The 27,274-nt window shown below is 40.0% G+C and overlaps 1 protein-coding gene and 1 long non-coding RNA gene across 6 annotated transcripts in view; one reads left to right on the top strand and one right to left on the bottom strand.

The window, feature by feature from the left end:
• The window catches only part of SEMA3A (semaphorin 3A), a 435,303-nt gene that overhangs the window by 363,059 nt on the left and 44,970 nt on the right, over positions 1-27,274 (top strand). For all 5 annotated transcript variants that reach the window (XM_006117134.5, XM_006117137.5, XM_089778433.1 and 2 more), the window contains 4 exons: positions 20,838-20,980; positions 22,057-22,171; positions 22,276-22,345; positions 23,755-23,899. In XM_006117134.5, coding sequence (XP_006117196.2) covers positions 20,838-20,980; positions 22,057-22,171; positions 22,276-22,345; positions 23,755-23,899 — 473 coding nt within the window. The remainder of the gene's footprint in view (positions 1-20,837; positions 20,981-22,056; positions 22,172-22,275; positions 22,346-23,754; positions 23,900-27,274) is intronic.
• On the bottom strand, positions 1,279-25,426 carry LOC142829057 (uncharacterized). The gene is made up of 3 exons (XR_012903263.1): positions 25,328-25,426; positions 12,340-12,400; positions 1,279-1,416 (listed from the first exon to the last, which is right to left on the bottom strand). It is a non-coding gene; the product is annotated as an uncharacterized LOC142829057 (long non-coding RNA).

Below are 27,274 nucleotides of genomic sequence, written 5' to 3'. Positions count from 1 at the left end.
TCACTGACTTTGGGGAAATTTGTTTCTTGATCCAATTTTTATGGCTGGTTTCTCATATATAATGAGCGGAACAAAAACATCACATATGAACACTCCTGAAACTTGAAAAAAACATTCACCATTTCATAGCATTACCACAAATGAGTGCTCAGATGAGGTACCTGATCAGGTAAAATTCCCTAACTGGCCTTCACATGTGCAAATAACAGCTCCAAATTGGTGCAATTATGCATAGAAAGTAAGCCATTGAATTTGAGTTAAACAGAATGCCTGGTATATACATTAAAATCCTAATTAGTTTTAAAAATAGGTGAACTGCCCTGTAAACTTAAGATCTTCCACTTTCTGCTTGTGTCTATCATTCCCCCATTCTCTGTTCATGAATTTCTAAAAATTCTGGTCTAAAAAGTTGTAAGGCTAAATAATTGCTTTTGTACTTTGGTTTATTTAATATGCATACACAAATCTCAATAAATAATAGGTCCTCACACTAATGGTAGACATCACAGTTGCAAAGTTATAGAATCCCAACACGAATTTGTGTGGTAAATCAGTGACTGCAGATTTATTCATGCCCTCTGGGACCCATGCTGCCTTTTCAGTTTAGCATGCAATATGATTTAAATTACAGCTTGTGCAGAGCTGTGCCTTGGGATTATACTGCATGTTTCCAACTGTTTATAGTTCAGTGAGCTTTAACCTCTGTGATTCTCAAAATTAAATAATGTCATGGGTGATATCAAACTGATGGCTGGTAGTAAGTTGTTTAAACACTCTCTTGTATTAAAAGCCTATTTTTATAATGCAGTAGAAATATCTGTGTATTAAAACCATGGAAAATACTTTCAGCTGATTTCAAGAACTTGATTTAAAAGCCGTAACAAGAAGGAATTGTAAAGGCAATACTATGCGCCATTGTTAAAGGACTGCTCCTCTTTCATGACTTGATTTCAGAGGAACAGGATTGGGTCCCAACTCAACGCATTGTACCTAAGTATTGCAACACAACAGGTATGTAAGATCAAGAAATAGTACAGGATAGATTTCCTTTTTCCTTTACACAATAGGAAGTTAATCCTTTGTAGAATTTTGTAGCTTAATTATTGTTAAATACTAAACTGTTTCAGATAATATATATTGGAAATCTTTCAGTACCATCACTGCAGTTCCTCTAAAAGCTTGAGGAAGAATACCTAAAAGGGACCGAATGAAAATTCGAAAAGTCAGTCTTTTGTGGTACTTATTCTTCACCAAATCTCCTTCTGTATTCATAACTGTAGCGTAGTGGCAAAAAGAAGAGTTCAGTAGTTTTCATTCCTGTTAATTCTTCAAAGCCTGTGCATTCATCAGAGGTGAATCTGTTCCTTCTTAAACATCTTCAACTGATTTTATCTACGTCCCAATATGCAGCAAACCCTGAAAGCAAAGGGCATTGTGTGACTGTCTTTGAGGGCCTAATCTGACCGGCACAACTTTATCACTAACAATGATGCACAAGTGGAGAGAAGCCAGCTTGATTCTTAATCAGATACTAAGTTGAGTTTGCAGCTCTGGAAGTTGCGGGGGGTGGTGGGAACCTTTTTTAGCACATTTGGCAGAAAATCACTAAGAATGAAACCACACAATGTTTGTCTTTTGTTGTCGTCCTCCCCTTCCTCCCCCACACCTCATGATTGTCATGTACTATGGGGAAGACACAGTAAAAGAGTACAGGTTGGACCTCCTTGGTCCGGCACTCTTGGGACCTGAGCCATCCCGGACCAGTGAGTTTGCTGGACCAGAGAAGGTCAATGCTCCACTGCTGGCTGCCCTGCTGCCAGCTCCTCTCTTTGAAGCTCTCAAGACGGGCGTTCCCCAACCTGCCACTGCCCTGCTAATGCTGGCCCGGCTGAGGCTCCCTGCCTGCTGCTGCTGGGGGTTCCCAAGCCAGGGCTACATGGCCACTGCCAGCCCCATTCAGCCACTGCACGCCCTGGTATCTCAAGGGGTTCCTCAGAGAGGCCCCAAGGCTACCTGCCTTGCTGCTGTGACCCAGCTCCGCTGACTTTGGGGGTTTCCCAGCTAGAGCCACTTGGCCACTGCCAAACTGACTGCCACCAGCGGGTTCCCAGGGTTTCCCGGCTGGCCCAGCTGCCACTAGGGATTCCCCTGCTGGAGCTGGAACTCCCAGATGCTGCTTGGCCCCACTCTCTGGATTCCTTGTCTGGGGCTCCTGGGCAGCTGCATGGCCCTATAGCCACCAGAAGTTCCCAGGGTTCCCAGCTGGGGCCGCTCCTGATGCCTGACCCCACTGATGTTGGGGATTACCTGCCCAGGATGGAAGCTCCCAGATACCCTCTTGCCCAGCTGACACCAGGGTTCCCCTGCTTAGCCAAGGCTGGCCCAGCCGGAACTCTGCAGACCCCATTCTCCAGGGGCTCTTTAGCCGAGCAACATCCCTGCCCTGGCAGACCATGGATGTTGCCAGACCAGAGAGTCCAGGCTTTGGGAGGTTCAGCATGTACAGGCAGTCCCCGGGTTACGTACAAGATAGGCACTGTAGGTTTGTTCTTAAGTTGAATCTGTATGTAAGTCGGAACTGGCGTCCAGATTCAGCCGCTGCTGAAACTGACCAGCGGCTGAATACAGGAAGCCCGAGGCAGAGTTGCTTTGCCCCAAGCTTCCTGGAATCAGCCGCTGATCAGTTTCAACAGGGCCGAATCTGGACACCAGTTCCAACGTAGATACAGATTCAACTTAAGAACCCCAGGCGTCCCCAAGTCAGCTGCTGCTGAAACTGACCAGCAGCGGCTGAATCAGGACTCCTGGGGCAGAGCAGCTGGGGTACTGCCGGGTTGGTCCAGTAGCGCCGAGGAACGACACTACGGGACCAACCCGGCAGCGCCCCAGCTGCTCTACCCCAGGCATCGTCGGCCAGAAAAGTCTGGTCTGCTGGGGGGGGGGGGCACACTATCTGCGCAGACCAGGGAGACGCGGAGCAGCTTTTCTCACCCTGGAGGACGCGGGTGGCGGGACCGCGGTGTATCTGGGCATCCCACCGCTCCCATTCTCTGGGGCAAGAAAAGCCCCGTTCGTAACTGCGGATCCGACGTAAGTCGGATCTGCGTTAACTCGGGGACTGCCTGTAGTTGGATCCCTAATGTGATTCCTTGGAGTCCTGCATGCATCCTACTTTGCTGCAGAATTGCCATTTCTATCAATGCTGTAACAAACAGCTTTTTTAATGGTCCAGGCTAGGTATATAACTATGGATACCGACTAACTTCTTTTAGTGTTTGTCAAAATATTATAACAAACCTCAAACATATTCCATGGTAATCTGTAGCTAAGGCACTGTCGGGTTTTTTTTTTTTTTTCTTGGCTGCTGAGTGAAACTAGGATATACAAACACACAGCGGATTTTTCAGAGGAGATGGAAGGAATGCAATTGTCCATATAAACATGATTACATTTAGCAAAAAATATTCTTGTACAGTGCATTTCAATCCAGTAATCCTGTATTTTTTTAAAAAAGTTCATTAACATATTATGAACTAAAATCTGAATACATTTTCCAGGCCTAAAGAAGAGCTCTGTGTAGCTTGAAAACTTGTCTCTTTCACCATCTGAAGTTGATCCAAGAGGAAAAAAAATACCTCACCCTTGTCTTTCGAAAATGTGATACTTTATTTAATAATCAGAGCTGCCTTTTAAATTAAACAGAAGCTCGCTAAAATCCAAAGTTGCTGGCCTGTATGTTATTGTGTTTGATCTTTGGAATCTTATAAAAAGCCAAAATATTTTAATGTAACAGAAATTACATTTTGGCTGGTTTGGTCTCAGATCTTTCATGCTAAGTAACAAGACCATGGAAATACAGATTTACACTGCCACTAACACAAGCAGAATATAATGTGTGTATGGACTCAAGTCCAGTTCCTTAACTGGTGTATTTCAACATAGGTTCATAGGCTTCAGTGTAGCTATATCAGTTTACACTAGTTTAGATTAGATACTTAACATATTTGTACATCTATATATTGGAATAGATCTTAATGTACGTATTTGCATGTATGCCCAGAAAGCCATTGTTGTTAGACATTAAACAATAAAGAATCATCACATAATTACAATATTATGGTACAATTTAAGAAACATCAAGGGCTACGTCTACAGTGGCATGATTTTCTGGAAATGCTTTTAATGGAAAAGTTTTCCATTAAAAGCATTTTTGGAAAAGCGCGTCTAGATTGGCAGGATGCTTTTCCGCAAAAGCACTTTTTGTGGAAAAGCGTCTGTGGCCAATCTAGACGCGCTTTTCCGCAAAAAAGCCCCGATCGCCATTTTCATGATCGGGGCTTTTTTTGCGGAAAACAAATCTCTGCTGTCTACACTGGCCCTTTTGCGCAAAAGTTTTTCGGAAAAAGACTTTTGCCCAAACGGGAACAGCATAGTATTTCCGCAAAAGCACTGACAATCTTACATGAGATCTTAAGTGCTTTTGCAGAAATTCAAGTGGCCAGTGTAGACAGCTGGCAAGTTTTTCCACAAAAGCAGATGATTTTGCAGAAAAACTTGCCAGTCTAGACACAGCCCTGGTAATCAGAAAAAACAATAATTTTTGCATTATGAATTGGGATATTATATAGTTCAGTAACCACAATATTACAGGAAAGCTGGTAACAAAATTGCTTTTAGGAAGTTTTCCTGCAGGAACATTATTTCCAGTGGTATAACCCAGTGGTTATATCTGTTTTGACATGCATGCAGGATATTGTATATCAGCATCTAAAAGGTTATTGAGTGTTTGAAAGGTGTGGACAAGCCACAAAAAACCGAACTGCCAGCTTTATCCAAACCTAATTTGGAGTCCCATTTCACTGTCAGTATCCCAGAGTGGATTGCAGTTGGTTAGTCTATTCTTATAATGTGATTCAGGCTCCTAGGAGCTGCCACAACACATATAAAAATTAAATAATACTAGGGAGCTGCCCCTGCTACTTGCTACACTCACCACCACCCCTCCCTTTGGTGGCTTTCATGGCCAGAGAGCGTGACGGAGTGATGATATCATTCTGTCACCCATCAGAAAAAAACAGATTTGTATATATTAAATTGGTGGCACTTTTTGAGATATGGAGAAGGTACTTTTCATAAAAAAAAAAAAAAGCCACACAAATAAATGTTGAATACAGGCAGTCCCCGACTTACGCGGATCCGACTTATGTCGGATCCGCAGTTACGAACGGGGCTGCCCCAGAGTACACGGACTGCGGGACCTCGCGGTCCTGCCGCCCGTGTACTCTGGGGCTTTGCTCTGTGTCTCCCTGGTCTGCAGACCAGGAAGACACAGAGCAAAGCCGCGGAGGGGCTCGGGCAGCGGGGCACCCCAGGCGCGCCTGGACTGCTCCACTGCCGGCTTCCCGGAGGCTTTGCAAAGTCACGGGGGAAGCCGGCAGCGGGACAGCCCAGACGCCCCGCGGCTGTCCCGCTGCCGGCGTCCTCAGAGGCTTTGCTCCCCGTCTCCCTGGACTGCTGGTCTCCAGCAGACCAGGGAGACGGGGAGCAAAGCCGCAGAGGACCCAGGCGGCGGGACCGCGGTGCATCTCGGTCCACCGCCCGTGTCTTCCTGGTCTGCTGGGGTGGGGGGGGCACAGCTAGTACGCCCCCCCCCCCCCCAGCAGACTAGGCTTTTCTCCGGACGCCTGTGGCAGAGCAGCTGGGGTGCTGCCGGTTGGTCCCGCAGCGCCGCTCTGGGCGCTACTGGTCCAACCCAGCAGCACCCCAGCTGCTCTGGTCCTGATTCAGCCGCTGCTGGTCAGTTTCAGCAGCGGCTAAATCAGCACGCCTGGGGCAGAGCAGATGGGGTGCTGCTGGGTTGGTCCAGTAGTGCCGAGGAGCGGCGCTACTGGAGCAACCCAGCAGCACCCCAGCTGCTCTGTCCCAGGCGTCCTGATTTAGCCGCTGCTGAAACTGACCAGCGCTGACTACAGGAAGCCCGAGGCAGAGTTGCTCTGCCCCGGGCTTCCTGGAATCAGCTGCTGATCAGTTTCAGCAGCAGCTGACTTGGGGACGCTTGGGGTTCTTAAGTTGATTCTGTATGTAAGTCAGAACTGGCGGTCAGTTTCAGCAGCGGCTGAATCTGGACGCCAGTTCTGACTTACATACAGATTCAACTTAAGAACAAACCTACAGTCCCTGTCTTGTACGTAACCCGGGGACTGCCTGTATACCGTCAGTAGTTTAATAACATTTTGGTTTCAATAAACAGAGACAAAGCCATGGTTTGGACTCGATTGGCTTTTCTTCTAACCTGGCAAATCTGTGGAAGCTTTGTGCCAACATTGAAATCAGAGTTCTCAATGTGGAAGCAAATATATATTAACCCTGGTGTCTACTGATTCGTAAATTATCTTTGAGTAAAATCTGTGTTCTATTGTAATGAATTGCAAACTGCCCATTGATTTAAATAGGATCATGCTTTGGGTCTTTATAAACATGAATGTGTTCAATATTTATAAGTAGTGAATTGCTAAGACAAAGAAAAATTATAGGGCAGTTCAGACCAAGCTACTAAAACCACAGAACTTCCGGGAAGTTGTAGCAAAGTAACTGGGGAATAGTGGGCGCTAGAAGTGGTAGAGACATTTACAGGAGCTAACGTGCATTGTGAATATTTAAAGAATGTTATTTGATGGGGTGGGAGAGTGGAAGTTTCCCATAAAAGTTTTAAGCAAGAAAGCAAAATCTGGGGAATAAAAGAGATGAAAGAAAGGTTTGATTTTATAGACTACAAGACAGGAAATAGTAAACTTTAAAAGATAACTGTAAAAACTGGAATTGTAAAAAGAGGAGTTATGGAATAGGCAGAGTGTGTTGTAAAGCTGGCAAATAAAGATCTCTTAAAGTGTGTTTAAATGGTTGAAATTAGATCTACAAGCGTGGAGAAAAGAAGGAGTCACTAAATGCTAGCAGCATATGAAGGCAAGTGCTTACAATGAGGCTTACAGGTTTGCTATAGAGGCCAAAATTATCTAGAAGAAGCTTTGTAAGAATTATATGTGATTTCCTTATGTGCAGTTTTTCTTCTTAATCTTCAATTACTGAACAGTAAGATAAATGAACTGTAAATAGAAAGCCTGATGACAGCTGACTCCCAGTCACTATGAATCTTTCATAATTTGTTGGATAGGCTGTCATCTGTATTCCATTTCGTATGCACACAAGAAGAAAAACTAAAGAACAAAACCCCGGAAGGAAAGGGAGTGATATCCTTTTTGCCAGAATTATACTTTCTTCCTTATGATACCGAGATACGAGAGAGGTGGATCCATTGCAAAGGGAAAGCAGTCACTCTTTTGTTCTTATAATGTAATAATATAAAACATTTCTGTAGCTTCCAAAAGCAAAAATTTAAAAGTCATTTTCATTGACAATGTCTTTTTCCTGAATGGTAAGATAGCAGATATCAGCACTGCTGCAGGCAAAATTCTCTTCACTCAGCTACATTTCTGGTCTCATGTATATATTTTGTCCTATTTCTGTGCACAGAATTCCCATAGTGGTCAACGAGGACTCTGAACATAGAATGAGTATAGAATATGCATAAGAAAGATGTGCAGCTCCTCATGGAATCCCACTCCCTCCCCCACTTGCTGCCTCTTGTTAGAGGCAGTGCGGGCAGGGGGGGATGCATGTAGTCAACAAGATTAACCAATAAGCCAATTGTATAGTTGACTACATGTTGACATCCCTAATCCAGATAGAGAAGTAGATATTTATGGGACTGCAATGAACAAGATTTGACCCTTAAAATATAACTGAGGATGTACAATCCTGTATTAGCGGGGAGATGTACAAAGTAACGTAGTAGGTCTTTTCCATCTCTAGTGAATTCATGGTTATAATCACAGCATATGACCATATTATTCCTCCTCCTCCATCTTTTTTTGTATTAACAGTGTTAATATACAAAACCAATGATAACCCTATCAATTATTTCTGTTGAGCTATAATGCCTGATAATTCTTTTTTTGTGTTGATTGATGCTAAAATAAGCTGGAAACACAAATTGTATCCATGTGACTACAAAATGAGGTCAACATAATTGATGTTATCACACTGAATATCAAAAGTAGCAAGGAGGATTTTTGCTTCCACCTCCCAAAGGTTGTGGAAATCCCTTGTGGGAATTTCTATGATTTCAGTAAATTGAGAGATTAGTTAAAAATGGAGATTAGTTCAGTCCCTATTTCAGTCTTTACTGCCTGTATTTAATAAGCTTGCCTTAATGGATTTTGTGTCAAGTTGTTGTCCACTGGAAGTAAAAGTTAATTATAATAACAAAACTGTTTTTCATAATCTGACAAAATGACCTCAGGTTTGTGTCTACATCAACAGGACTTGACAAAAGAATTAAATTGTGTTGCAAGGATTAGAAGGGTTAGGAACTCTGTACAGGACCGTTTGTCCTCTGGTTCACTGATTTGAAATGGAACTGGTGTGCTGGCCATCCTCTGATGAGTGTTCCCTTAGAAGTGAGTTGATAGGCTCAGTCTAGTGCTTTTGATACATATGTGTAGTATTGTCTAGCCGTTTCACTGACGTTAATGGATTAAGTCTGACAGCACCCCCTATGAGGTAGAGTAGACAAATATTATTCTTCCTATTTTGAAAATGAATGAGCTGATACCCCAGAGGTTTAAGGGACACTATAAAGGGAAAATACGCACAGGCAACAGGAAACAGCAGATTTATTCTGCCAGTGAGGAGTTTGTGTTTCCTGTAAAATTGGCTCCGGGATCCTAAATGCCTAGATCTCAGGTGATATGTGGAGGCTGAAAATATCATTGCAGAGCTCTCTGAACTGCTGCTCAGCTGTCAGAGAAATGTAAGACTGGAAGGGACCTCATAGGTCGTCTAATCCAGTCTCCTACCGTGAGGTATCTCTAAGCTAGGGGTGGGGAACCCTTTTTCTACAACAGGCCATTGGGCACACAAGTGGCTCTGCTGCATAACCCCTAGCCCAGCTGGAGCACAGGGGGAATGGAGGAGCCAAACACTGCATGGTGGCAAATGGTGGGTGGGGTGAGCAGGGCACAGCATGGATGGGGACGGGTCCATGCCTGTTTGGAAAGACACAACCATGGGCCAGATGAAATTAAGCAGCAGGCTGGATCCAGCTCATAAACTGTAGATTTCCCAACCCTGGTCTAAGTATTATCTAGCCTATCCCTGTCAGACGTTTATATAACCGGTTCTTAAAACCCTCCAATGGTGGAGATCCCTCAGCCTCCATTAGTAGCACATGTCCTTCATCAGCCAATGCAGTTAATGCCTGATTCATGTCACTTCCCCCTCCAAATCCCCACCATACATGGGTTACAAACTATATGATATATAGGTGTTTTATGGAGGACATCAGTCTTCTGGCTACGAGGCTCTCAGGAATAACCTGATCATCTTAAAATTAACGCACCGGTGATAGAAATATGACACCTCAGGCATCCACAGAAAAGAGGTGCTAATGACATCCTACTGTATTTTGGTGCTTGTTCTTTAAAGAGATAATAATCACCTCTTTCAGATTAAATAGAATGGGTAGATCAGAAGGTCTGTTTTTTGGGAAATCTAATTTACTTTGTGAATTATGCTATAATTTGACTGAACTTTTGTATTCACTTTTCTTCACCGTATAATTAATTATAGAGGATCAAAATGACTGTTGTTTCTTTAAGAACAAAGGACTCAGAAACTGATAATTATTTCTTAGCTCAACGCTTTTTTTTTTCTTTCCATGCTGCCTGCAATATTACTCCTTAGAAATGTTCAGACTCAAGACTGAATTATGTGGGAGGTAAATTGGGGGCTCTACCCCGATGTTAGTACCTAAAAACTGTAGGTACTCATGGAATCAGGAGGTCTCACATCCTCTCTGTTGCTCAGATACTTGAGAGCACCATTTCACACACACGCGCAAAAAAGGGGAGTGCTTAATGTTAAATGAGTAACCAGGACTATCTTTCCTCATGTTCCCTCATAGCAACTGTACAGACAACTCGGATCTGTTTCTTAATGATAGTAAAGCCCCTTTCATCACTCTGGCATTGTAAAGTTGCCTTAAAGAGGACATACCTTTAATTTGATGTCTTTTAAAACCTGGAGGAGTAGTGTTAAGAGACGTTAGGGTAAATGAGAGACAGAAACTAAGCCTAAGGACATAACTGCATTGCAATACAGGGGGTGATTGCAGATCATGTAGGGGACGTGTACACAGCAGGGCAACATTGAATTAAGCTATGCAACTTGAGCTATGTCAATGGTGTATCTTAAATCAAAATAGCTTAATTTGGCTTTTAGCACTGTCTAAACAGCAGGAAGTCACAGGAAGAATGCTTTTCCTTTGTCTTTCCTTACTCCTTGTGACATGAGGGTTACAGGAGCCAGAGTAAAAAGCTCATTATTTCAAAATAATGGGCTCACTGTGTAGACACGCTCTTTGTTATTTCAGAATGTCAGTTATTCTGAAATAACGCTGCTGTGTCGACTTAGATATGTGAGCTGGTTTTAATCTAGCTAACTCAAATACCAGAACAGTGAAGCTGTAATCATGTGCACTTCCACATGGGATGTGCAAGCATGCACGGAACCCTGATAGTTACTCGGGGTGGGGGGTATCCCCTAGTGAAGTGTGCAGCTTCACTGCTCCAGGGCCTCAGCTAGCTATATTAAAACTACACACATGGTAATCTCACCCCATGATGGCAAAGAAGGCATGCCCTTAGGTTTAAGACCTGACTCCGACTTACCCTTAGCTCCCTTCTCAACACTTCTCATTTATTGTGGGCCAAATAACAACTTAACCTAAATAAAATTCCCTAAAACCATACCTGTAGTTGTTTGAGGGTTTTTTTTTTTTCTATTTTAATTTTCTGATTTCCTATGGTGAATGCTATTCTTGGAATATGAATGGTGCTGTTCATTTAACCTGAACTGATGTTGAATCATTTCTATGCCAACATGTGACCGCTCCATAGATGCAGGGGCTACTGCATCATCCCCAGGTCTTGCATCTGATGTTCTGGCTAACTAGGCCAATGCTGCCTGGAGATTTTGCTGCTGGCCCTAGGCCATGCTGGACTGCCAGTTCCAGGAAGTCTACTGCTGTCCCCAGGGTCCTGTTCGCCTACCACACATGTGGGGCTCCCAGTTGCTCTACTGTGGGCGTTCATGGGGTGTTCTGGGTCTCCACATAGCTGCCAGCCCTTTTCCCTAAGGTCCCAGCCATCAGCCCTGCATGCAGTGTCCCAGCGGTTGGCCCCGCCTGTAGGCAGCAGTGAGGGGTAAGGACAGAGCTAAAGGTAGTTCAGGACCCTCACTCCAAGAATTATTCCAGTGCCACTGACCCCCTCAGAGGTTTGGTTTCAGTCTGTAAGAATTTTACATAACTCAACAAAAAGATTCTGTCCACAGGACTAGAGCTCACAACATCTCTTTTAGTTCATAAAGAATTTAGAATTTTTATAAATGGAGAGTGAGAAAAATTGGTGTTTCCCTTCTTTATCCAGAGAACGGTTATAATCAGGAAGCAAACTAGATTTTGCAACAGTAAACATGTGATTATATTACCCACATCTCTGTTTAGACCTTGAAGTACAGACATGCTTTTATTTTAGGAGAAGTCTAAGAGTCAGGTTAGTTATCAGAATCATAAGAACATAAGCACATAAAAATAGCCATACTGGGTCAGACTAATGGTCCATCTAGCCCAGTATCCTGTCTGCCAACAGTAGCCAAATTAGTCCCCATCATATTGTATGTATAATTGGGATTTTTTTTCCAATGTGCATTAATTTACATTTATCAACATTAAATTTCATTTGCCATTTTGTTGACCAGTCACTTAGTTTGGTGGCATCTCTTTGAGGCTCTTCACAGTCTGCTTTGCTCTTAACTATCATGAGCAGTTTGGTATCATCAGCAAAATTTGCCACCTCACTGTTTACCCCTTTCTCTAGATCATTTATAAATAAGTTGAACAGGATTGGTCTCAGGACAGACCCTTGGAGGACCCTACTAGTTACCTCTCTTCACTCTGAAAATTTACCGTTTATTCCTACCTTTTGTTTTCTGTCTTTTAACCAGTTATCAATCCACGAAAGGAACTTCCCTCTTATCCCATGACAACTTACTTTACTTAAGAGCCTTTAATGGGGTTTTTTGGGGGGAGGCGTTGGGTTTGGTCCATGCCTGAACGGGGTCTAAAGAGCTTGCATAAAGAACACAGCTTTGTTTTAAAGTTTCTTATAATAAGAATCACTCTTAAATGATGAATAATAACCAAATATTGCAAATCCTTACCCAGTGGGATTCAATCTCTATTTTCAATTGTGTGACAGCATTATTGAGGTCTGGACAGAAGCTGGAAGTAAAAAAACATTGTGAGTTTATGCATATTCTCTGCTATAGTTTTTAATTCTTTCTGTGTTATTATTTTGTATGGGAATGTTGAAAAAGTGCTACTGTAATATCATTTATGGCATAAATGTCCCAAAGCAGCTTTGCTTCACGCATCAGCAAAATGCAGACACATGTGTAGTGAAAACAGAGTGGTTATTTAACTGCACTGGGAAATGCTACACAAATTTAATTCAAAGAGTGAAATTATATAATTTAAATTGTAGAAGGAATTGAGATAAACTAACGCCAGTATGACTAGTCTTTGAAAAAATCTGATGAAACATCTCATCTCTTATCAGACCTAGTTTAACTTGACAGCTAACATTACTACCTCTAAAACTGTAGCCCCATAGCATCATTTTGCAGTACTAATTTAGTTAGTGATTTAGAGACAAAAGTGCCATCAACCAAATCATAAATACCATTGCCTTGAGCATTCTTGATTTTTCCCCAGTAGCAGAATTCCCTGACCATAACCAATTCTACTTATCTTGCAAGAGCAGTTAATATTGAATCCAGATATGGTATACATACAGAAATGGTATGGATGCCTCACAACTGCTTTTACATATATTTAAGCTTCTTGAGGTTCTCTATGAGCCTTGAGAAACAAATAGCCAGAATGTACTGCACTTCAATCACATTCTTTCTTTGTCCATGGTCCTGCCCTGACACAGCCCCTGTGCTAAGAGCTGGGAACAGGACAGGTATAACACCCTTACGCCATCTCTTAACAACCAAGAAGTTCCCTTGTGGAAGGGATGTGCCTAGGGAGCCATTTTCACAATTTTAAAGGAATCTTTATGCCAGTAGAATGCTGTAAAAGGTGTGAGGTAATGCTTAGGATACCCAGCTACTGTGTTAGCTTGTGCCTTAGCAAAAGCGAGGGCTTTGATGCAGCTAAACTATGTCTGTTCCCTGGCACACTAGCTTGTTTGCCCTTGTAGCAAGCTCTTCAGGCCTCTGCCAATCTAAAACTTTCCTTGCAGACAATAACTAGTGAACCCCAGTTTCCAGGTTCTGCAGAAACATCTCCCTGTAGATGTTTCTCATGGGATGCTATCAGAAATTATTTTACTGCCTCCAAAGAGGAAGAGCACACCACATAGCCTGTGGGTTTAGCTAGAGACTCTTATGTAACTTAGGGTATGTCTACACTGCAGAGTTTTGTCGGAAAAACAGCTGTTTTTCAAAAAAACCTTCTCTTACGTCCACACTGCAATCATATTCTTTAGAAAAAAAATTGAAAGAATAGAGGGGCTCTTCCGACATTGGTAAAGCTTTTTATATGAGAAAGAAGCCTTTTTCCAAAAGGGAAAAAGACGTGTGTGGACAGGGAAGAAGGAGTTCTTTCGAAAGAAAAGGAAAGAGGTGGCCACTCTGTCCATAGTAATCACAGCTGAAATGCGAGATAGTGTCCATTCAATGTGTACGCTATCTTTCGAAAAAGCAGATCACTTTTTCATTGTGCTTTTGGTTTGTAGATGCTCTCTTTTGGAAGAAGCTTTTTTGGAAGATCTGTTCCAAAAAAGCTTCTTCCGAAAGAAGCCTGCAGTCTAGACATAGCCTTTAATGCACAGCATTCAGATTGTTTTATACTAAAACAGGAATAAGTGTATTAACAAGAAGGACATGATACTAAGCAAAAGAAAAGAGAACAGGTACAGTTACAAACAATAAAATAAAATAAAATAAAATAAAATAAACTTTCTGGTGACTAAAATTTAATTTTAGCTAGTTATAATGTTTGTTTAAGCAATTTTCTTACTTACTGCAAGTTCCTAGCATTTCTAGCCCACCAGAATGGGAATCCAACTTTCAAAGGCTCACAGAATGCTTTACCCTGTGTCCCCTCAGTGTTGGATAACTACAGCTATGTCTACTCAGCAGTGTTATTTCAGAATAACTGACGTTTCAACATAATGTTGATATAATATTGAGCTGGAGGACTTGTTATTCTGACTCCTATAACCCTCATGGTATGAGAAGTAAGGGAAGTTGGAGGAAGAGTGTTCTAACTTGGACTTCCTGCTGTACAGACAGTGCCAAAAGCTGAAATAAACTATTTCAACTTAAGCTACGCAATTGACGTAGCTGAAGTTGCGTAGGTGATTTCAGCTTTAGCCCTGCTGTGTAGACAGGCCCTAAAAGGCTTTTTTGCTCCCCTTATATTATTCAAAATCCATTGTGTCTGCCTCAAGAGCCAGCAAGGCTTCCTGGAGTGCAGATTGAATCTGATTGTTAAACAGGTTTCTCCCCTGCTTGTTTAGCTTTATGGTGTTTTTTCCTGTCCATTGGTTGGAATTCAGACAACTAAATGCAAATTCTTTTTTCTAGGAAAGGCTAGGTCTGTGCACTGTTTCCCTATCAAATTTAAATAACATATTTTCAGCACACATCTATACTTGGTACACAACTGGTACTTACCTCACACAATGATTTTTGGGATCAGTGTATCATCAGCTTACTTAGGATGATATCTCTGAGATACCTGGTATGACAATAATGCATTAGGGCAATGCTTGTGTCAGGCGTGAGTTACAGACTGGAGGACCCTTTGCCAGTTGGCACTAAGGGGCTGCCAGGATAACAAAGGGGCTTACCTGTAAGTGACAAACAGGTACAAAGTTTGACTGACTCCACAGCAAAAGAGAGCGTTTGCCAGGTGAGGGATGAAATGAGAGAGATTTAGAAGCACACTATTAAAAGATTAGGAGATTTGTAAAGTATGGTAAATTGTGTAAAAGCATCCGACAAGTTAGTTCTCTTGTCATTACATATTAAAAGCTTTGTCTCTTGGTGACCTTACAGAAAGCAGTGAGGACTTGCAGCTTTGCGATGCGGTATGGTTGGGGCTATAAGTCTTTCTCTGTAAAGGCAATAGAGTTAGCTATGCTTTTCACGTTCAGTTTTTATGAGGACAGTTCCCGCTTTTCTCTATTTTGCTGGGTCTCTGTAGACAGGCATTGTGTGTTTATGAAGTCTGAGTAGCTGTCTATTTTTGTTATTGTTAAATTTTTAATTTAAGATTCCCTAGACTTATTACATTGCCACAGGCTTCTCGTCACCCTCCAGTAATTTTCTTTAAATTATAGCAACTGTAACTTTACTGAGCATAAAATTTCCCTATAGTTTCCTCAAATTTCCTAGCTGTGAACTGGGGAAATTTGTCATACTGACCACAAATCTCCTGTAACAGAGGCATCTGATTCAACCTCCTTACAGAATGCCTCCTGTGAGAACTGCCCTTTGAAATGATGAAGGGACGACCCCCGACTTCTGTTTGCTCAGCTTAGTTAGTGTAGCTTGACAACTAAAGGCAATTTCAGTGTCATTTACTTTATGGATCATCATTAAAATGCTAATATGATTCGTTCGGGAATCTAATCTGCTTTCTTTTATTGTTTTTGCTGTTGTTATTTTGTTATTGCTAAAGAATAATGCTGGTGAGGGAGCAAATGAAGATTGATTTTCCTTTAGCTTTATCTACACGTGAAGTGCTGAGACAAGCAAAACATGTTTCCATTGCTTAACTAAGCAAACAATGGCATATAAATCATAAAGGCAGCTGGACCAAGGTGTCTTTTTCATAAAGTGGTAGATTTCTCATAAAGGACAGTTTAATGGGCCACTGCTGAAGAAATTGTTAAAGAATCCCACAGAGCCACAGAAAAACCAGAGCTAGCAGAAGGTGTCATTTGTGGTATGAGAAGTAGCTCAGTGTCAAGAGACTTGAGCAAAGGATATTTTAAAAAGGTGAACTGCATTTCTTAATTATTTGATTCTTGACACTAATTGTTTTAAATCAGCATTTCTATTTTTAGCCTGCTTACAGTGGTTATGAGATCTGCCATTAATGTTTATCATCATGTTTACATTTTGGTTTCATTCCCCCTTTGATCATGTTTAAATATACTTGTGACATATTCTTTTGATAGTTGATGTTTTGTTAAAGCACATTTTGACATTGATTGTTAGATTTCTAAACATATAGAATCCTTATAAACTGTTTAAACTCAAAGTGTTTCTTGATCCTTTTCACTAAGAGTGTTTTCTGGGCCTAGAACATAGAAAAAGAATACAATACACAGAGGGTGCGTCTATACTGGCAAGATTTTGCGCAAAAGCAATCGCTTTTGCGCAAAAACTTGCCAGCTGTCTACACTGGCCGCTTGAATTTGCGCAAGAGCACTGACGTTCTAATGTAAGAATTCAGTGCTTCTTGCACAAATACTTTGACGCTCCCACTCAGGATTAAGCCCTTTTGCGCAAGAATACTTGCGCAAGAGGGCCAGTGTAGACAGGCACCTTAATTTTTTGCGCAAGAAAGCCCGATGGCCATTCATGTCAGGGAGACAATTCATTGAATGTCCCATTACAACATCAAAAGGTATCATATTAGCACAGGTGGATTTACTGACATCATTAGTACCTAAGTGCCAACACTTTTCCTTCACATCAGAAGAAAAGGACTTATTCTATCAGCAACTCAACTCTCATCAGCAATCTACCACCAGGCAAGCAAGTCTGTCCATGGAGAGACTTCAAAGCTAAATCAGCTCACATCACAAGATGTGGTTGCTAATCACTGGCCATCATAGAGTGGAAAAACTTAACCACAATGGTCAAAGACAACTGGAGCTTTCCATTCACCAATCACTGTGTATTGCCAACACATGCAGGTTTCATGAAGACATCCCAGATTTAGAAACTGGGACCAATTACCTTTAATTGTCACCTGTAGAAAACACCTACAAGATGCTCTCCATGCTTGCTGTTATCACAGGATAGATTGTGATATAGACCATGCACTTGTATGCTTCATGGGCATTCCATCATACCGAACAGAAATCTTGCCCATGCATTAACATAAAAAAAAGAGCAGGGAAAGTGTTTCCAATTTAGTACCCATCTTCCAGAAGCAACTGCATCTTCCCTCAATGCTGATACTGCCTAGAAGACATTCAGAATATCCATATAACTGAAACATTCACTTTTAGTGAACAGACTATAAAAACTGATTTGTAGCACGACCTGAAGGAATATCCAGTTTCTGAAGCAAAATGCACCTCATATTTCCACCACAACCTTCACACCTCTCCTGAGACATATGCCAACTTAGGCTATGTCAATATAGCAGATGTTATTCTAAAATAACAAACAGTGTCTACACAGCAAGCCATTATCTTGAAATAATGTCGAGGATTAGTTACTCCAACTCCTGTAAGCCCCATTTTTTGAGGCGTAAGGGAAGTTAAAGGAAGAGTGATCTTCCTTCGGCTTCCTGCTGTGTATACAGTACCAAAAACCAAATTAAACTATTTTGACTTCAGGTACGCAATTGACATAGCTGAAGTTGCATAGCTTAAATTTACTTTGCCCTGATGTGTAGATATACTCTCAGAGTGGCCAAGAGTGGCCAATTACGCAGGCTTCATCTGTGCTAAAGATACAAATGACCTTTCAGAATGGAGATCTCAGATGTATGATTAATGCAATTAAGAAAGCAATAGATCCTTCATCTAAGAAGATTGTCCAACTCAAATATTTTAATGATCGTCAACATTGAGAGAAGCAAACAAATGCAAAACTGATTGAAACACTATCACAAACTCTATTCATGAGCATCCATTAAAGAGCTTGGTTTACAATCATTTATAAATGAACCTAAAAAATCAAATCCCTTCCTAGCACCAGGAAAGGCTGCAGGAAAAGATAGAATTCCAACTGAAGTAGAGAAACGAGGAGGACAGATTGTGCCTAATATCTGCACAGTGTCTTGCTTGTCTTTTTGCCTACCACAAGACCTGATGGATGCCAACTTCATAATGCTGTATAGAAACAAAGAAGACAGAATTATTTTAAACTACAGAGAAATCCCTCTCCCAGGTGTTGCTGGCAAGGCATTTACATAGGTCATTTTTAAAAGATTGTAAGTTCTTGCTGAATATGCATGTCCAGAGAGCCAACATGGCTAATGTACTATCACCATGATCTTCACAAAGGTAATTGTCTAAAAAGTGTCAAGAACAAGAATGTCCTTTGTTCATGGCCTTCATAGATCTTACAAAAGCTTTTGAGCTGGTTCACAGAGAGGATATTTTTCAATTGCTTGGGAGAACTGATTGCTTCACAATCCTCCTCAGTCTGATTCAGTCCTCCATAATGGGGTCCAGTATGATCGTATGATCAATCTGAAAGCTTCCAAATCCAGAGCGATGTCAAACAGGGATGTGCTTTGGCACCAACACTTCTCGGTGTATTCTCCTCATCATTGAGTCATCATGCTTTTTCATTTACCACCCGTGGTGTAAATCTCAGTACAAGATCAAATAGGAAACACTTCAACATTTCATCTCTACAAGCAAAAGGCAAGGTCAAACATCTGTCTATATGAGAAGTATTATTAATTGATGATGCAGTTCTCCTCACACATAGTGTATACATTTAATTAGCGTACAAACTGTGGAGCATCCTTAATAAATAAAGTAGTGCTTCAATAAGTTAGCTCCTCAGTTTATGAAAATCAGCGTAGCACAGTCAGGCTCATTATCTTCCTAACTATGTGTGATATGTATTAAGAAGACACTTTAATATATGATACTAGAACAGCTTATAATTTGACACAGGAACAAGACTCTTTGAGTAGTTAAATATAGTTCTCATTGAATTATCCCAGCAGGAGGTAAAATGCTGTAGGAAGAACAAAGGCTTGGTAATTCTGTTTGATTTACCTTCTTTTCCCTGAGGATGATCAAAGAGGCCGACTCAAATACTTGAATCAAAATATTGGGCCAGATATTCCCTTGGTGTAAATTGATAGCTCCATTAAAATCAATGGTGCTATAGTGATTTATACCAATTGAGTATGTGTTCTAGTATCTTTAACTACTGTTTTCTATTCATCAATCTCTCTTGATGCTTTATGAGTCTACAATAATATCATGGTCTATGTGTCAAAGGGTAATATGTATTCTGAATAAAGATGTCAGTAGAGCTGGTCAGAAAAGTGGATATTCCATTAATCTTTTATTTAAAAAATGAAAAACATATTTAAAAAATGTTCTCACCAGAATGGTTTTGTTTTTCCACACAAAAAAAATCAAAATGTTTTGTTTTTGTTAGCTGAAAAAATGGACAATATCAAACACATTGGCCATTTTTTATTTAAAATGTTTGGTAAATGTTAGGCTATTCTTGAGTGTTTTCTCTCTATTTCCAATTACTACAGATGCTGAGGGCATCTCACTGTTTAGGGTATTTATACTTTTAGTGCCATTACATTTTATTCATGGAGGACTAAGACAAGACAGACTATGTGACTTGATAAAGGTAACAGAGGAGGTACATGGCAGTTCATGAATTTTGAACATAGTTCCCCCAATTCTCAGCCTAGCACCTTTAACCATTGGGCAAACAATGTTCTTTCTGTAGTGTAGTTTTTCTGTTGAGTTTTTGTTTCAATTTGATATTTCTGCCATAGAGAAAGTCAAAATAAACAAGGAAATAAGAACTAGGTAAGAGTGAAGATGAAAGAAACTCTACACTCCATGCATGGAATTAGGAAGTTATGCTGTAATGTTACACTACCATTCATAGAGCAGTTTTATATGTGTTATATTACTCCATGGCTGTGTCTACACTGGCCACCTATTACGGAATAGGCATGCAAATGTAGCACTTTGGAAAAGGCAAATCCGCGGGGAATTTAAATATCCCCTGCGGCATTTGCATTTTCATGGCCGCCGCTTTTTTCCGGCTTGGAGATAAGCCGGAGAAAAGCGTCCAGACTGGCGCGATCCTCTAGAATAAAGCCCTATTCCGGAGGATCTCTTATTCCTACTTGCAAGTAGGAATTTTAAACATATTTTAAAAATGTTCTCACCAGAATGGTTTTGTTTTTCCACACACAAAAAAATCAAAATGTTTTGTTTTTGTTAGCTGAAAAAAATGGACAATATCAAACACTTATCTCCAAGCCGGAAAAAAGCGGCGGCCATGAAAATGCAAATGCCGCAGGGGATATTTAAATTCCCCGCGGATTTGCCTTTTCCAAAGTGCTACATTTGCATGCCTATTCCGTAATAGGGGCCAATGTAGACGTAGCCCATAGGTTTTCCTAAATCACTACAGAGGATAAATAGCAAGCACTGTTAAACACCAAATAAATAAACTGTAGACCTTTGCTGGTGTGCAGTGTTGGGAATGTGCTGTGTATTTTGTCCTACTAGTAGATTAAAAGAATAGAAAGAAGTCATAATAGGGTTTTTCTTTGTGTGGGAAGAAAAGCTGGAAAATTCCTTATTTGATGAAAGAGAAAGGAAGAGTGCTTTCATATAAATGAGCCAACAGGTTTCACTTGCTGGGTAGTAACATGTACACTGGCATTTTCTTCTCAGATCCTAGGTTTGTTAGTGCCCACCTAATACCAGAGAGTGACAACCCAGAAGATGACAAAATCTATTTCTTCTTCCGTGAAAATGCAATTGATGGAGAACACTCTGGAAAAGCCACCCATGCCAGAATAGGGCAGATCTGTAAGGTAATATGGTGACTTAATTGTGGGCAAATGGGTTTTGCAGAGTGACCAAAAGTCGAGGAAAGCATTACAGAGGAACGCTATTAGTTATCTTCTATTTAATGTAGCACCCCACATTTGCAATGAGAACCTTCTGAGTTTTCAAAATGTGGATGAGAGAAAAGTCTCATGCAAGAAATATGGTACTTCCTGCTTCCAGGTGGAGCAGATAGTCTGTAGAAATTTTCTTGGGTTATTTTTTACACCTCAGAGTTTCCATTCTGGATACAGCTCCTAAAGGCAGAGGCTTCTGAAAATGTAAATAATTGTTGAGGTTAAGTTTTATTACTGAACAAAGTGTCAGAAATCTCAGACTGGCTCATCCCTCCCAACAAATATCCACATATGTTTTTCCTAAGGTACCTTAAGAAAATAGCTGTGAATTAAGTAATCACATCAATTTTGATAGCTTTGGTAAATATAATGCTTTGAGTAGAATATCAGATTATGTCTGTGGGCAAGACTCCACATCTCCATCTCTTAAAAACTAGATAGCAACTTGAAAAATTGAAGCCCCACCCTTATGGAGACCTTGATCTGCTACCACTCCCAGCCCTGCTGTTAAGTGTCTGATTTTTCCATCTTATAACCTTTTATACTTTGAATCTATACAAATTGTGGGGCTACTTTGTTGATATTTAGTAAAGAATAATGAGCTGTTTAAACTTTATTAACACTTGGCAACATGTAAACGTGCACAGAAGCAAAATATTTGGAAATTTTTTGAAATTTTGGAAAAGCACCTTTCGAAAGCAAAGCGGAAAAAGATATACAAATTGCGGTTTGCAATTTGCGTATCTTTTTCCAACTTTTCTTTGTAGACTAGGTGTAGCCCAAGACACATTAAAATGGATACATTATTGGAATATTTGTAAAACTGAGGGGAATTTTATAATTTCCTAAACGGTAATGAGGAGACTATATAAAACTGTTGATTATGTTATATTTAACACATAGTTTTAAGTGTCATTTTTTCATATAATTTCCTATTTCAAACATGAATATTATCATGTGTTAACATGCAATATTTCTCCTGTTAGAATGACTTTGGTGGACACAGAAGCCTTGTTAATAAATGGACAACTTTCCTTAAAGCACGTCTGATTTGTTCTGTGCCAGGACCCAATGGCATTGATACGCATTTTGATGAACTACGTAAGTAGCCAAAATGAATTTGATTGCGGAAGTATTTTCTGGTACTTTAATTACCGAAATTACCATGTGTTTTCTTGGTTTTTTTCTTTTTCTTTTTGTTACAGAGGACGTATTTCTAATGAACTCAAAAGACCCTAAAAATCCAATAGTCTATGGAGTGTTTACAACTTCCAGGTACAGAGTGTATCATTTTACTTGTATGGAAACTTGTGTGGCTGGTTGCTTTAAAGAGCTCTCTTTGTTACAATGTTCTTAAAATCACAGCATTTTCTTAACCTTTGAACTATCACAAGGCAGTCCAAGTTAGTGAATTACTTTCTTTTCTCCTAAGCAAAGTAGCCATGCAGTTGGAGCGAATGTGTTAGTTTCTCAGTGCTGCTGAAGCACTGACTTTAAAGATGGAGGGTGAAATGTCAAAGCCTCTTGCCAAATAGAGCTGGAAAAATAATGTCAAGAACATTTTTTCAACATTTTTTAATTTAATTCCTGAAATTTTAAAATTTTGGAAAATTTCTGGCCAATCAATTGATTTTTTAAGAAAAAAAATCAAATAATTTACAAAAATATTTACATTTTGAAAATTAAATTTTTCAATCACTCTACAACTACTGAGTCTAGTACATGCATGGTATACATATTTTCACTTCAGAGGCTCATAGATTCTAAGGTTAGAATGGATCACTTTGTGGTCAACTACTCTGATCTCATGCAGTCCGCAGAACTTTCTTCAATTGAGCTTACACTAAGGATGGAATTGTCCCTAGAACTTTTTTCTCATTAAGGACCATTGAATTTGCCTCTGAGGGGAAAACTACCTATAACCATGGAGGCAGACATATTTGTTTTGAAACACAAGTTTCTAGTGATCAGATAATGCACAAGAATTAAGCTTATCCACTCTCATTATAAAAGCCCCAAGGTAATGTACAGCGGTGCAGCTTCAGCGTGTGTGTTCTCACAAAGGGGATGTGGGGGAGAGAGAGCAAGGGCAAAACTAAAACAAATATGCCCAATATTAACCAGGGCATATAAAGTTATTGTTTAACTATAGGGTGAGTAATGGATCAACAGAGCTATTTGCATGAAGTTCACCATTATGAAAAACACATGAGATCTCTTTATTTCATATTTACACCAATAAGTTAGATTTGTGGAATATCAGCTGTTACAAGTAGATTGCTCCTACCTTCTTTATGAAGCAGTTCTGTTTCAAAATCAGAGAGGAAAGCAGAAAACACCTATTATCTATTGAGATCCAGATTCCACCATTCTCAGCCTTATCCATATAAAGTAGCCCTAATGCTGAGCAAAGTCCCTTGAAATTGGATTTAGACCTTATAACAATATGTTTCAAGTAGCAGCCAGCTTCAATTCTGCTTAGAAAAAAACTCTGAGAGATTTGTAGTAGTAACTTTCAAAGGCATGTGTTTAGGTTTGCTGAGACAGCATTTCAGAGTTTGGAAAAATCAATGCACACAATAAATTAAAGAGCCTTCGATCCCACCATTCTCCTGTGATTAAATTGACAAATAATTTAAAGAAACTGATTTCTTTTTCTCCCCCCCCTTCCATCCCATTTTTAGCAACATCTTCAAAGGATCGGCAGTGTGCATGTACAGCATGACAGATGTAAGGAGGGTATTCCTTGGGCCATATTCTCACAGAGATGGCCCCAACTACCAGTGGGTGCCTTACCAAGGACGTGTGCCATATCCACGGCCAGGAACTGTAAGTGCACTGGAAAATCTGATAGTGGTTTCACTCATTACATTGTATGTTAACTTTACATCACCAAGGAAGCTGAAAGAAAAGCAAACTTGCTGGTGCTGCAAATCCAGAATTTGCTGCCTCTACTTGCAGTGTGCAGCTGCTTTGTCATTGAGCCTAACCCTGTAAACCTCAACTCAGGCAAAAACCATATTGATTTCAGCAGAAGTTTGACTGAAGCAGGGTTACAGGATTTTGTGGAGTATTTTTAGAGTAGTTAAGGAATAATGCAGCTTTCCTCTCCTAAATTGCATCTCTATAGAGCATTAAGGTAACCATTCTGCAGTGGATGGGAAAGCCATTGGAATAGTGGAATAATTCCAAGAGGGATTTTTGAAAACTGTCATTCTACTTTCCTGTCTCTTTCTAATGCCTTGGATACTGTGGTGACCATGGAACCACTACTTGTGACTTCCCATTCAATCCAGTCACTGTCAGATCTCAGAAATGCTGCTGAGCTTTCCCTATACGTGTCTTTTCTCCAGTAGAATGTGTTAAAGGATTGGGTTGTACATATCAGGGTAGATTTTCAGCTGTTGTAAATCAACTTCACTCCATTGACATTCCAGTGTACAGTAGGCTAAGGATCAAGCCCATTCAGATATATCTATGCCTGACATAATCTCTAAGGATGCATCTATCCTGCGCCGTTATTTTGAGATACCTAGCATTATTTCAAAATAACAATGCGAGCACCTACACAGCCATTCTGTTATTTTGAAATAATTTTTAAATAACAGATGGCTTATTCCAAAATCTGTAATTCTCATTCTACAAAGAATAACACCTATTCCAAAATTGCTATTTTGAAATAAGCGTGCAGTGTAGACGTACCTTAAATTTCAAGGAAGTACAGTGCCATTAAAAAAACAAGGATAGCACATAGGCATTATTCATAAGTGGACATTTCTATGATTCTTTGATAATATAGATTGCCCTTTAATTGTCAGTAGCCTTTAAACTAGTTCTTTCATCAAGCTTGTTCTCAAAACTAGCTTCCATGATTAGTAGTGAAAGGATTAAATGATATAGATGTCTGACCTTACAAAAATTGATTGCTACATTAAAGAAGGGAATAATTCCTCAGCAACAGGATTATATAATTCTCCTCACTCCGTGCACGTGATTGCTAAAGAGATAAGCAGATTTCTTCTTCAAAATGTCTCAAGTGCTCCAGAGTTTAGGGGAATTTTATTCCTGGGATGTTGTTGAAATCCATTAAAAAATCCCAGGAGGAATAAAAGATTATATTAATAGAATGGATAGTGGTATGAGATATGAGATACGATATATGAGCATGGCTAAATTCAGATTCCTCAACAAAAGCAAAGATTTTATTTTATTTTGAAATAAAATACACCTTTTCCTCTTAATTGATTCACAACTCACCCTTGAATAACCGAGCTACTAAATCCTGGTGTACTTTCTGCCTTTGGCCTGCATCCGACAAGACTGAATATTTTCAACTCCTGGTGAAGTAAAAGGAAATTGAGGTGTTAGTACATTGCTGGATAGATAGATACTAGATATTGCTCAATTCTCTAGCATCAGGCATTTTCTTGATGACTCCTAGCATACTTTCTTCACCGATTAAAAAACTCTGACCAGGTATATTAAAGTATTGCTCTCAACCAGCAAATCACATAGACATGAATAAGGGATACCAGATAGCTAGTGTGAGAAATTAGAACAGGAAATGGGGAGTAATGGGTGCTTATACAAGACAAAACACTGAATATCTGGACTTTCCCTATGAAATTAGGACTTATGATCACCTTAACATGCACTTAACTTTAAGCATTTGAGTAATCCCGTTGTGGACTATTCAGATGCTTGCACAAATGTTTTGTTAGATTGAATTGGGGCCTATGAAGTCAGAAGGAGTCTAGTCATTAACATCTGAGCAGTGTCAGGTTAATGCTTTGCTACACATACAGCCATTGTGATGTCTGAAATCTCTGCAAAAAAATCCATCATATCTACACATGGGAAAGTGACAAGACTTATCCTCTGGCTACAATATTTTAAAGAAATTTTGAATCAGAATTTTTTTCCTCTAAATCCTTCCCCCTAAAACTATTGTAAAAAAAGACCAATAGACTTGGATCAATAATTCATTCCAGAAGTTTTGCTTCTTTTTTTTCAGAATGTGAACTGTTTGCATTTTTTGTGTGATTCAGGTGTATTTATTCTGTTACGTCTGTGAATAATTGCTGGTCTGTAATCTAATAAGGAAGCGATCACTGTGAGAATTTAGTATTTGAAATTCAGGATGTGTTGATTGTCCACAGAGGTTGCACGGTATCCAGTGCTCTGTATCCTTTCTAGCAACTCTTAGGGATAGATTTTGACTTTGAGCAGAGCACTGAACATGTGGTGAGGCAGAAGCAACACCACATCAGGAGTAGCTCTGGGATGCACAGCACAGCAGATATCCCTTTGGGAAACAACATTCCAACATTTCTTCCCCCTTGCTCAGGAGGGTTTGAGATTTACTGTGGATATAGAGCAGCAACAAATTGCTATACTTTCATGCTGTGATGGCTCAGCTGCTCTGGCCAATGAGCAGGGAAGATGGATTCATGGCTCCACCCATTTTCTGCCCACCTACACCAGAGAAGGAATGTATCCCCATTTATTGTTGCAGAGCCAAGCACTAGGTTCAGGTAACTCACACAGAGGTGCAGAGGAGAGATTCTTACTTCCTTTTATTTCTCTCACAGGGGTAGCTGTGTTAGTCTGTAATTTTAAAAATGAATAGTTCTGTGGCACCTTAGAGATTAACAAAAATATATAGAATCATGAACTTCCATAGGTAAAACAGACTTCACCAGAAGAATTGTTTGAATTGCTCTATGCAAGTATGGAGTCCAACTCACAATCTAGCCCTTGGAATTAGGTTTCTCTAACAAATGCTCATGATTACAAATCTAAAATAGGCTTTCTGTAAATATTATGCCTAACAGGTTGTCTTGATGAACACTGCTGCCAGCAAGTTCCTTTGTATTTACTTTCTACCAATATTTTAGCAAACAGGATTGAAATACAGTAGAAATATATTCATTTAGAAATTGAAATGAATATACATAGATCTCATTTTATATTTGTAGTATTTGCCCAGCTGCAATTAATGCTTAGTACTTCTATAGTGATTTTCCTGTTCAAGGCACTTTACATACATTATCTAATTAAGGTTTGATTAATGTAAGTAATCAGTATCACACTCTAGTTGGAATATTAATCCAAGCATAAAGAAAACTTTGAGAGTGCCCTGTAGAAACACAAAATTTCAGATTTATGATCTTTAGCATTGCTGGAGTCAAAGGCTTAAAACTA

This window comes from Pelodiscus sinensis, chromosome 1 (assembly GCF_052426305.1).
Source record: "Pelodiscus sinensis isolate ZL-2025 chromosome 1, ASM5242630v1, whole genome shotgun sequence".
Classification (NCBI taxonomy): Eukaryota; Metazoa; Chordata; order Testudines; family Trionychidae; genus Pelodiscus; species Pelodiscus sinensis.
This window is presented reverse-complemented; position numbering and strand designations above follow the sequence as displayed.